General features: G+C 44.9%; 1 protein-coding gene across 2 annotated transcripts in view; it reads left to right on the top strand.

Moving 5' to 3' along the window:
* Positions 1-13183, top strand: part of zgc:162879 (ras and EF-hand domain-containing protein) — a 116002-nt gene that overhangs the window by 51159 nt on the left and 51660 nt on the right. For both annotated transcript variants that reach the window (XM_038813825.1, XM_038813826.1), the window contains exon 2: positions 10644-10793. In XM_038813825.1, coding sequence (XP_038669753.1) covers positions 10644-10793 — 150 coding nt within the window. The remainder of the gene's footprint in view (positions 1-10643; positions 10794-13183) is intronic.

Genomic DNA, 13183 nt, shown 5'->3' with positions numbered 1-13183 from the left:
TTGGTTGGAAGTGTCCTTTGATTGTGGCAATTGTTTGCAAAGGTTTGGTGACTATTATCAAGCCAGATACAAATGGCCTGTTTTCAGAATGCCAGTTATATATACGACTGCCCATCTAGTCTTTACTGCTCCACTGTCTTCCTTGCTGGCCTGCTGCACTCTCTATGAACTCCAACTTGTTTAAAACTGACAGTTGCTTTGTTAAACAGAATGTGAATATTGCCGAAAGGAGAGACATGTTGCTGAAGCTTTTCAGCTTGTACTTATCGGGACAAATGCAAGAATGCCAAATTTGAAACAGCCACAGAAATTTATACTCCAGGAGAAGAAATGGCTGATTGGCCGAGATATTAACATGGAGAAAGCAACAGGGAACTGTGGGCTGCCTAATCTCCTGGTTATTCAAAAGGTGCAGGGCTTGAACATGTTCCTTTTGTTTGCACAGAATGGGTCTCGGTAATGAATATATGTAATTTCTACCAAGTGTAAATGAGCCGCGATGAATCCAACTGACCATCTTAAATTGTTAGTGTAGTGGAATTCTTCAGTAAGTGCTGTCTGGGCTGTCCAATCAGGGAATCGTATCAGACAATAAATGTTTTTGCTTGCCAGCGTGGGTTGGTTGATTACAGTATGTGCTCTGCCTATCAACAACTGAAGTGTTGTGCTGTTTGATTTGATCAACCAGACATTGGGACATCTGGCTTGCGTGTTTGGCATTGCATCAGCACTGAAGTCCATACACTATATTACTCATTTGTCTGGTAGGCAGAATGTCTTTTTGGAATGACAGCAGCATTTTGTTAGTGGGAATTGCCGCCCACTTAGTCACTGCATATTAGAAGTGTGAAATTGCCTGCTTGACCTGTTGTTCAAATTTGAGATAGTTTGCCTTTCTGGGATAATTAGCACAGTGGTTAGCACTATTGCTTCACAACGCCAGGGTCCCAAGTTCAATTCCTAGCTTGGGCCACTGTCACTGTCTCGCACAATTTGCGAGTCTGCACATTCTCCCCGTGCAGGTTCTTCCTGTGTCTGCGTGGGTTTCCTCTGGGTGCTCCGATTTCCTCCCACAAGTCCCGAAAGACATGCTGTTCAGTAATTTGGACCAAGATACCTATCTTTAAGCCAGGAAGTCCAGAAAAGGCTGCCATCGTTTATAGAACCCTTGTATTGATCCTCTCAGGACAAATTTAACCCTTTCCAATTTTATAAATCCCGCCATGTCATTGATCCAGGTCTCCACACTTGGGGGCCTCGCATCCTTCCACTGTAGCAGGATCCTTCGTCGGGCTATTAGGGACGCAAAGGCCAGGACACCGGCCTCTTTCGCCTCCTGCACTCCCGGCTCTACCGCAACTCCAAATATCGCGAGTCCCCACCCTGGTTTGACCCTGGATCCAACCACCCTCGACACCGTCCCCGCCACCCCCTTCCAGAATTCTTCCAGTGCTGGGCATGCCCAGAACATATGGGCGTGGTTCGCTGGACTCCCCGAACATCTGGTGCACCTGTCCTCACCCCCAAAGAACCTACTCATCCTAGTCCCGGACATGTGGGCCCGGTGCAGCACCTTAAATTGGATGAGACTAAGCCTCGCACATGAGGAGGAAGAGTTGACTCTCTCCAGGGCATCCGCCCAAGTCCCGTCCTCTATCTGCTCCCCGAGTTTCTCCTCCCATTTAGCCTTCAGCTCCTCCACTGACGACTCCTCCACCTCCTGCATTACCTTATAGATGTCAGACACCTTCCCCTCTCCGACCCACACCCCCGAAAGCACTCTCCATCGCCCCCCGTGAGGGCAGCAGAGGGAATCCCTCTACCTGTCGCCTGGCAAACGCCTTTACCTGCAAGTATCTGAACATGTTCCCTTGGGGAAGCCCAAATTTATCTTCTAGTTCCCCCAGGCCCGCAAACCTCCCGCCAATAAATAGGTCCCTCAATTTACTGATGCCCACCCTTTGCCACCCCCTAAATCCCCCATCCTTGTTCCACGGGATGAACCGATGATTGCCACCCAATGGAGCCTCCATTGAGCCCCCTGTTTCCTCCCTATGCAGTCTCCACTGTCCCCAGATTCTTAGGGTCGCCGCCACCACCGGGCTCGTGGTAAACCTCTTAGGGGAGAGCGGCAACAGTGCCGTTACCATGGCACCCAGGCTCGTACCTCTACATGACGCCATCTCCATTCTTTTCCACGCCGCCCCTCCCCCCTCCATCACCCATTTACGCACCGTTGACATATTATTATATTATTAAACTGGATACATTTCAGGTCTGAAAGCTTGCTTAGAACGTTGCTGCATTTGCACTGAATCCTGCCCATCACCTTGACTCTCGAGGGATCTACAATAGATCACTGACCCCACTGCCTCAAATTTAAAATTCTGTCTTGTGAAAAATAATGTAGTGAAAAAGTCATTACTTCTCATATTTCTTTAAGATAGATTATAAAATCCATGCTCCTCCCTCTTTCCATGTTGATCAGTGTCCATCTGTGCCAAAGTCTTATTCTTTCTGAACAACCATATGCATTTTCATAACACTTCTAATATAATAAAACATCCAAAGGTGCTTCACAAGAGTGTTGTGAAACAAACTTTGACACCGAGCTTTGTAAGGAGATATAAAGACAGTTAGGTTTTACGGAGCATCTTCAAAGAATGCATGGTAGAGAGATTCAGGTTGGTTCCATTCTGTTCCATTTTACTAAATTAACCAATCACATATCAGATTGTAATCAATGTTCCATAGTAGATAAAGGGTTTCTTGTTTTCCATTTGCAGATTTAAGCTTGCTTACAGAAGACTCTGTACAATGTTAATGAATTAGATTTGAATTACACAAGTGATTATCTTCAGCTACTTCATTAATGACCTTTCCTCTGTTCAATCATCAGGAGCGGGTTTTTTGTTGATGCCTTACAATGTTCAGCTCCATTTTCACAACTCGGTGTGCTGAATGCAGGATTGTAGATATATTGGATTAGAAACATTTGACAAATTAAAGCTTAAAATCCTGAGTAGGAGTGTGTTTGAGTGCAGTAGTCATGTTGTTAAAATGAATCCCGTTTTGCAAGACAAGAAAGCTTTTAGGAGCCACAGGTGAAATTGAACAGAGCAAAAAGCCTGGGCTAATGTACTGTCATTTGATGAGACGGAGACCCTGGAGAGTTCATTTGTTTTCAGATGGGGAAGATGATGTCATTGTCAGGGAGGATATGTCAATGCTGGGTGGAGCTAAGGTATTCAGACATTTTGAGCTTTTGAGTTGAGTTGATTCTTCTGGGTGCTCCGGTTTCCTCCCACAAGTCCCGAAAAGACGTGCTTGTTAGCTGAATTGGACATTCTGAATTCTCCCTCCGTGTACCTGAACAGGCGCCGGAGTGTGTCGACTAAGGAGGGGCTTTCCACAGTAACTTCATTGCAGTGTCAATGTATGCCCACATGTGACGTTAATGAAGATTATTATTATTTTCAACATTTAACTTGCCAAATAAATACATTGAGGCAATAAGCAGAATTACACTGCTGGATTAACTAAGTAGATTCCAGAAGATGCCATGCTAAAAGTGGTACAGTAATACCTTCAGTTTTGGTCAACAGGCCATTAGTAAACCATTCCAACAGGCTATTAGTAAACCATTCCTATCATTGGAAAATATGCTTAGAAGAGGGAGGAGGCCAATCCTTATGCCAACACCTTCCATTAACTGAGTGGGCCTGACATTTCATGTTGGTGAGAGTAGAAGCAGAAAATATTTGTGCTCGCATTAAACGATGGAATGATGAGGAAAGATTGGAGGAATAGGTGACTGGGAGGAGAGCTTGTGGAAGATATTTTAAAAAGATGCACAGGGTTGATCTGGAGAATGACTGCCAAGTTGGCCAAGATACTGCAACATGGAGCAGAGGTTAAAACTAGAGATGGAACAATTTAGGGAAGAGGTTACGAGTTTTGTTGCAAACAATAATTGACACTTTGTACAATCTTCTCAGTGGGTTAATGGAGGTAAAAGTGTTAGAATCAGTCGGACGCAGATAATGCATTCAGGGAAGCATTTTTAAAATTCAGGATAGATTAGCTGAGATGAGTGGGGTAGCTTCCTTAATGTATTAAGCAGAGATTTGTTCCATTTAACTTCTAATAATGAACTATTCTCCCTTCCCATCAAATTTTGCTTTTAAAAGCCTTAATAGGTGGAGCTTTTTTGTTATTTCTTCACTTTTGATTTAAATTGTTAAAGTGCTAACCTCATATCTAATTTAAGGCAGTTACCATGTTAACTTAATAGCAGGAATCAAAATCTGCAGGCTGCCAGCCTTTCGATTTCAAAGAAATTGCAGGAGTTTATCTGGATGTCAGATACGGTACCAGGAATTCACATGCAACAAACTTGCACTGTTCAGGAAGTAAGTGTGAGTTGCACATATCTTTTAAGGGACAAAAGTGAAAATAGTGGAATAATTTTATCATTCATGTTGTACTGGGTAAATTGGAGAGGAATCTCACTGTAGGAATGATGTGATTGCACTAGAGAAAATGCAGAGGAGATTCACCAGGATGTTTCCTTGGCCTGAGGGTTTCAGCTATGAGAGGTTGGTTTTCCTTCGAGCAGTGTTTTTCAATCTGTTTTGTCTGGGACCCATTTTTACCAACCGGCTATCCTTTGGGACCCACTCCGGCCGATCTTTGCAACCCACGCTACCCGAACTTCGCGACTGGCTTTTTGGCTTACCTTTAATGTGACAGGTGAGCCTGCTTGATCCTCACGACCACATTTTCTTTGTCATTCAAAGTTACATTTCTGCTATGGGCTTCAGCTGATGATTTAGGTTTTCGCTGCATCCTTTGAAAAAAATCAAGAGGTTTGTCTTTTGAACTCGCCAATCTTGAAATGCTTTTGATATTTTGGAGGGTTTAATCTTTCATTTGCCAGTACTTCCCTGCACATAATGCACATGGACATTGCAACCTGATTTGCACTGGCGCAATTAATAGAGCCATACCTCAAGAAATCATCTTTATATTTCTTTGTTTCCAATTTCAGTTCCTTCTCAATGGGTTGCTGATTAGAGGTCCTGGAGCTCACACCAGCAGTGTTTTGTCCTGCCGTGGCCTCTCCTGTGTAGCTCTCTCCAGCAGATTCAGTTGTGACTTCCTGACCTGTTGTGCCTTTGGCCCTCTCTCTTCCTTATTACAAACTGATCCGTCTTTAGTTCTTTTCACACTCGTGCTGCTTGCTTGCTGGCAGCTACAAAATGGAGGAATCTCTTCTTCAGGATGTTGCGGTCAAAGCATGGATCATGTGTCATCAGTGTACATGCCAGGCACGTAACTTGCTCTATTTCACCACTTCTAGTGCAAAGACTTTGGCATTTAACAAGAAATTTGGTCCTGGGCCAGCACGCTGACATCAGGAGGAGATGGTGCTGGGACAGCGTGCTGACTTTAGGATGAGACGGTACTGGGATAGTGCGCTGGCATCAGGAGGAGGTGGTACTGGGACAGCGTGCTGATGTTGGGATGAGATGATACTGGGCTAGCCCGCTGACGTCGGGAGGTGGCATTCTGCCCTGCTGGGCACCAGGCCTGTGCACTGCCGGATCTGCCTGAGGGGGCATGCATATGGATGGCAGTCTTTTTTTTTAAACAGCACATGGTGTCCCATGAGTTTTATTTGTGAAGAGTGATAACTCATAATACACCATTATAATGGCACGATTGCAGAAGTTTAAAATATTCACACAGGTTTCACATGCTGGTGCTTAAATTCCACTTGCCCTGCCCCAGAGGAGAACCACACACATCATTTATTTTCTGTGATTGCTGCTGGTACCTTCTCTTGGATCTCAGTTTGAAGCTCAAACAAATTGCTGCAATCCCTGTATATGAAGTTATCACATAATTCCTCCTTCCTGTGATGGTGTAGGCATTGAGGTTCTTGTGGAAGTCAGTGAACGGTGTTGACTGCCAGTGCTGACTGCTCGCTATTCTCACTCCTGACACAAACTTCACTCCACCGCTCTCTGTGTCCTTTACAGGCCCCGGTTTCCAACAGTCCCGCCACCGGAGGTACCGCCCCCGCCTTCTCCTATTGGTCAGTGGAACAAGCAGATGTCGAATGTGACTTTAGGAAAGCTAATCACCCGTTGAATCATCTGAGTGCCAATCGGATGGAGCAAGGCAAAATGCCACGGTTGCTGGCAGAGGCGGCCGGCATTTTAAACCTAAATGCCGGTCGTGGCTGTTGAACGCTTCTCCCACGATCGGGAGTGCCACGACCGATCGCTCCGCCACCCTCCCGACACTCGCCAGTGACCCTGGGTTTGAAAAACCCTGCTTTAGAGCACAGAAGGCCGAGGGGGGACCTTATTGAGGTGTACAAAATTATGAAGGTCATAGATAAGGTAGGTAGGAGGAACTTTTCCCCTGACCGGAGTGGTCAGTATTGTACACACCCCTGTCAGTATCAATGGGGCCGAGGTGGAGATGGTTGACAGCTTCAAGTTTCTAGGTGTGCACATCACCAGAAATCTGTCCTGGTCCACCCACGCCAATGCTACGACCAAGAAAGCACGACAGCGCCTATATTTCCTCAGGAAACTAAGGAAATTCGACATGTACAGGAGCACCATAGAAAGGATGCTATCTGGCTGCATCTCAGCCTGGTATGGCAACTGCTCGGCCCAAGACTGCAAGAAACTTCAGAGAGTCGTGAACACCACCCACACAAACTCGTCTCCCATCTATGGACCACATTTACACCTCCCGCTGCCTTGGGAAAGTGGCAGCATAATCAAAGATCCCTCCCACCCGGCTTACTCACTCTTCCAACTTCTTCCATTGGGCAGGAGATACAAAAGTCTGAGAACACACATGAACAGATTAAAAAACAGCTATTTCCTCGCTGTTACCAGACTCCTAAATGACCCTATGGACTGATCTGATTAATACTACACTCCTGTATGCTTCACCCGATGCCTGTGTCTATGTTTTGTGTACCTTGTGTCGCCCTATTACATATTTTCTTTTCATGTACTAAATGATCTGTTTGAGCTGCGCTCAGAAAAATGCTTTTCACTCTGGACACGTGACAAACAAATCCAATCCAATATCAGGGGACATAGATCTAATGTAAAGGGCAGGAGAGTTAGAGGGGATTTGAGGAAAAATTAGTGTGGTGGACATCTAGAACTCATTGCCTGAAAAGGTGATAGAGGCGGGAACTCTCACAGAAAGTTTAAGAATCTTTAAGAGCATTTAGATGAGTAATTGAAACACCATAACATACAAGGCTCCGGACTAAGTGCTGTAAAATGGGATTAGAATAGATAGGTGCTTGATGGCCGGTGCAGACACGATGGGCCGCAGAGCCTCTTTCTGTGCTATAAAACGCTATGACACATTGGATGCTACCCAAAGCCTGTAATAGTGCACTCCAAATTCTTTAAAAGCCTGAACAGTGCATCAGTTTTATTTTTCAAATCTTTCGGGGCAGCAGGGTGCCGCAGTGGTTAGCACAGCTGCCTCATGGCGCTGAGATTCCAGGTTCGATCACGGCTCTGGATCACCGTCCGTGTGGAGTTTGCACATTCTCCCCATGTTTGTGGGTTTCACCCCCACAACCCAACGATGTGCAGGATAGGTGGATTGGCCAGGCTAAATTGTCCCTTCATTGGAAAAAATGAATTGGGTACTCTAAATTTTTTTTTAAAAAGGTCAAATCTTTTGATTAACTCACGAGAAAAAAAAGGAACCAAATATACCCCCTTTGCAACCTGTAACTGAATAGTTATTATGGAAGATAGCTTGTGCAACACTTGCTGCATCTTTTAATTGTAACAGATTGTTTCTCTTTGCCAGCACCTGACATTCTAAACTCACACAGCTGGGGAGTATCCTCAATAATTCTCTCACTTGTCTATTTTCTTTTATTGTCTAAGAAAATAGCCTGGGAGTGTTTGCAATTAACACAAGGTTTTGTGATGAGGAGTCTGTGTGCCCCACCTAACCTAAGCAATAATGACTAAGATAAGTTCTTGTCTGTACTCGTTTGAACAGATAGTGGAGGAGAAAAACAATTATATAGATCAACAGGGCAAATCTATCTTAGAAATATAATATGTAAGACAGCCTGCTAAATCAGACATTAAAAGTGGCATTAAATATGATGAAAATAGTTCTGGACATGTTAGGGAGAAAACAATTGAAATGTCAACACCTGTGATGTGTTCAGCCTATCAAAGCTTCGCAAAAGACAAGATAGAACACCAGACAACAATGTAGACTGGAGTGCATAAATTAATGAGTTGTAGAGCCCATAACCAGGAGCTCCAGCCAAATATGGAGTCATTGACAGATGCGTCCATGCAAATGTGCCCATCCTCTCCCCTCCATCCTTCCTCCTCCCCCTCATCTCCTCCTCCGCCTCTTCCTCACCCATTGTACGTTACAAGGAGACATTAATGGTTCAAGAGTGTCTAAACAAAAATCAATCGTATATACCTCCTGCAGGTTGGGGCGAGTTCTTGTGGTCTGTGGTGCACCGGCTGAAGAGCGGGGAAAGCTGATTCAGTAGTAACCATCAAAACAAAAATGGATCGATATTTGAAGCTACAGTGATCTCCTCTCGAGGGCAAAGTGGAGGGTAGCAGAAAGGGTCGACATCGGTGTAGTCAGATGATGGTCTCCACAACGTGGTGGCAGATGTGCTACAATGGACGTGTGGAGATGTAGCAAAGCAGACAAAGCAAGGGCAGGATTCTCTAATCCCCCAGCCGCGAGTTTCTCGGTGACACACCAGTCACTTTCGGCGGGATTCTCTACTCCCGCTGCTTGCCAATGGGATTTCCCATTGAAGCCACGTCACGTTGACAGGGAAACCTGCAGGCGGTGGTGCACTGCCAGTGAGAAAAGAGGATCCCAACAGCCGGAGCAGCTAATACTTGAAGGGAAAACATTTACAGGGCTATGGGGAAAGAACAGAGAAGTGGGGATTAAATCTGCCAAAGAGCCAGTATGAGGATGATGAGCTGAATAGCCTTCTTCTGTGGTTTAACATTCTATGATTCCAGTCAGTTTAGGGCTGCTTATTAGTGTGGATAAGGGAAGAAACATTTGAATTGAGTGCAGTAGGTTACACCTATTTTGCTGTTGTGGAATCTTCTCCTCACACTTTAGCCTGGTGCATCTAATCTTTGGCCACCTGCTAGGTGATGAGTAAATCAGAGGACCTTCCATGTGGGTCAACTCCTGGACCTAGTCAAGATGATGATTGGCAGGTCCAGGATGGACTACAAGGAACATTGTCCTGGCTTCCGATCTTGCATGTGATGCCCGGCTTAATAACTATCTTAAAGCTGAGATGGATAGACTTTTGTTCTACAGCCAATCAAGATACTAAATGAATATGGAGTTAGGGCAAGTAATTGGAGTTAAGATACAGATTAGAGATACAGATAATTGAACAATAGAATCGGCTCATAGGGTTGAATGGTCTTTTCCTGTTCCCAATAAACTGATTACTAAGATTCTCACACAATATGATTAAAGTTTAATCATTACTGTTCGTTTTTATTTGGATAGGACTGTGTGGTTTTACGATTATTGAAGCTTAATTGAACGGGCAGCACGGTGGCACAGTGGTTAGCACTGCTGCCTCACGGCACCAGGGGCCCAGTTTCAATTACAACCTTAGTTGACTGTGTGGAGTTTGCACGTTCTCCCCGTGTCTGGGTGGGTTTCCTCCGGGGGCTCCGGTTTCCTCTCACAGTCCAAAACATCTGCAGGCGAGGTGGATTGGCCATCGTAAATTGCTCTTTTGTGTCCAAGAATGTGCAGGTTAGATGGGGTTACTGGAATAGAGCAGGGGAGTGGGCCGAGGTGGGGTGATCGGAGGGGTCAATGCTGACTTAATGGGGCGAATGGCCTCCTTCTCCACTGGAGGGGTTGTATAAAAAAGAACATTTATTAGTGGCACCGATCCGGGTTGGGTTGGGGGCGGGGGGCAGTGGGAAGGTACCACTGTTATCCCCAGTTATAATCGCCCCATGATTGAGGCCGAGCTAACTTCCTTTACGGTTATAGGGGTTGCAAAAAAATATTTTAAACATGGCATCCTTTATTAACCCAGATGCAAACCTTTTCTGGGAGGCACAAATGGCTGTGTCCTCTTACTGACCACTGTTCAAAATCAACTGGGCACATCGTGGCAATGAGAAATGTTTAACCCATTCATTTCTCACAGTGTGTGCCACAGCCCACACTGACAAACCCAGCAGGCTGCATCCAGCTGCAGCCTTCCCTCTGGCTCCTCAGTCAGGGCGTGGAACCAGCCGCACATACTTCAGTCGCTGGTTACACATGACTGAGCGGAGGATGGCTGGGCTGGTTTCACCCTGTGCCTCTCCCCTCCTGATTGCACCATGTCTTATAGGCGGGGAACCAGGCACGGCAACTGAGCTCCCTGGATAGCGACGTGCTTAAAACCGAGCGGGGTCCGGTGGTCGCCTGGGTCTCTATTGGTTAATGTTGGTGGGGATTTCCCCAATCGGAATCCTGTCAGCGACCAGGAAGGGAATACGAGTTAAAGTGACTCGAGACTTCATTCGGATTTAACGCTCTTTTCTCCCCCCCGACAGCCGGGAGAAGTTATTCGACTTTTATCAGCACATCCGCGCAATTTCAGACGAAGATCTGAGCCATCAATATGAGAAACTGATTCGGGGACTGATCAAAGACAGCAAGGTTCAGAGCATGGAGACAGGGAAACTGGAACAGGCACTTAAAAGGTAAGGAAGGTCAATTCAGTGTTCCGCCAGGAAAATTCCTGGAACTTTGTATGAAACTTTCACATATTGTACCGTCCCTGGAATGTAATCTACAGTTTGGGAATATTGAAGTTTGAAGTGTGCAAGCGAGCGTTTGGTTTCATTTGGCATAAAGCCATCTATCTTCCCCCACCTCACTTGTGTACATTTTTGTTTTACTAACATTATTCCTCCTTCCAAAACAATTGTTTTACCTTTATTGTACATTCGTTGAAAAGTAATGATAAAAGTAGACTTCTTCCTGAACAGCCCTGTTGCTGTTCTCTATCCAAATCCAAACTCCCTCTGGGTTGTAGGCTGCCAATTTTGGCACGTTACATTGCAGTGCATTTATGAGGATTGATTAATCAATCTCCAAAACAGAAGCTTGCATTTATATAGCAACTTTTGTAAAATAACACACCACATGCTGTTTGCAAGGCAGTTCACAGGAGAATCACTGGAGGAAGGTGCCTAAATCAATGATGGGCAACCTAGGCTAGTGAGTGCCCACACGAGGGGCCCTCCTTCACCTTTAGCAGGCTTGTTCACTGACATACCCATGAATAAGATGGAATTAATTTCATATGGGGCAAATATTTCATCCCGAGTTATAGAAAATACAGCTTTGACAGAGAATCATTCAGACTCGAAACGTTAGCTCTGTTCTCTCTCCACAGAAGCTGTTGAGATTGTCCAGCATTTTTCGTTTTTGTTTCAGATCCCAGCATCCGCAGAAATTTGCTTTTGTCTTTATATCATAGAAAATGCAAATTCATTTATATATTAACAGAACTGTCATCAACTTGAAATGGTAAAAACAAAAGAAATATTTACACTTTGGATGCAGAGAGAGTGCACGACTCTCGCTGTCAATGTTGTGAGCAATCAGCACGCACTTCACTTGTCCTTGCGTTATGTGCGTATTACTTCAGTCAAAAAACTGCACAGACTGAAATCAACGGAATGTGGCAACCCTGCATGTGAACAACGATCAACAAAATGTCTATTGGGCCGCACTCCGAACCCAGATGAGCTGCATGTGGCACCTGTCCACTTGTTACCCATCACTGGTCCAAACTGATTCCAGTCTGAGGAGAAAATTGGAGAGTGATTGGGGAAAGTGACTGGTGGATTTGGAAAGTGATGATGGGAATTCACTTTCTGAACCAGTCTCCAGTAGGCCTGAAATAGAGCAGAACTAGCAGAGGAACACAGAATGCCTCGAGCCTGTCACACTGGTGTCAGTGTAGTTTGATGGCAAAGGACCGTCATCTACTGTATCGACTGTAACCATTAGTATTTACTGGTTTGGAAATAACATAGCTTCTGGAGTCATGGAGATGTCTTGTTGATCTGGGCCACATTGCCGGCCAGCTTGAGGATCCCGGCGTTCAGGTACTCCCATGGCCCACCTGCTCGGCACAGTGAAATGAAAAATGAAAATAGCTTATTGTCACGAGTAGGCTTCAATGAAGTTACTGTGAAAAGCCCCTAATCGCCACATTCTGGTGCCTGTTCGGGGAGGCTGGTACGGGAATTGAACTCATGCTGCTGGCCTGCCTTGGTCTGCTGTAGCCCAGTGTGCTAAACCAGTGACCCTTGCACAGCAGCTGGTGATGCAGCTGATGTAGAATTGGAGGCCGGCCCTGGAGCAGCAGGTCTTAGAGCTGGCGCGTTGCCTCTGGCTTTGCCGTGACCCAACATTGCTTCTTCTACAACCACGTTCTGACCAGCAGCCGGAAAATTCACAGCACAGAAAGAGGCTGTTAATTGATTAATTTTGTGCGTGGCATCTGACTGCTTATTGAAGCATCGTTTTCACTTTGCCTGCCATAATCAAAACAAACTCCCAGACTTCAAACAACATTCCTTTAACACCTCCTTTACTTTACAAAAATAGGATTTATACCGATCCGGTATTAAATTGAAACATGGTTTATTATTTCTGTATGAGATTGTACCTTCCATATTTCCAGAGATGTGAGGGAGTAAATGAACATCAGGGCTTGATTTGATTTAATTTCAGTCAAACCATAATGTAACCCTTCATGAGTCAAATTAACAGTGCTATTGGAGGCTAAATTACCATGTGTGGGTGAGAGAATATTTCTTTGATGCAATAGGCACTTAAAATAACTCAATGGAAATATAGTTTGGAATTCGACTAAATGTTGTAATGATATCTATAAATGCTAAAACTATTCCTTTGAAATGCTATGTTTTTCATTCTGTTAAAACCAAAGGAATATAATCTGTAGAAATTGACTCCACAAGGTGGAGATCTGGCATATTCCGATTATTGTGCTTATGGGCCATTTGCATTTATTAAGGGGCTTTGTGCTAGGTGCAAAATGTCATTTATATACTCT

Source organism: Scyliorhinus canicula, chromosome 12 (genome assembly GCF_902713615.1).
Source record: "Scyliorhinus canicula chromosome 12, sScyCan1.1, whole genome shotgun sequence".
In the NCBI taxonomy this organism is placed as follows: domain Eukaryota; kingdom Metazoa; phylum Chordata; class Chondrichthyes; order Carcharhiniformes; family Scyliorhinidae; genus Scyliorhinus; species Scyliorhinus canicula.
This window is presented reverse-complemented; position numbering and strand designations above follow the sequence as displayed.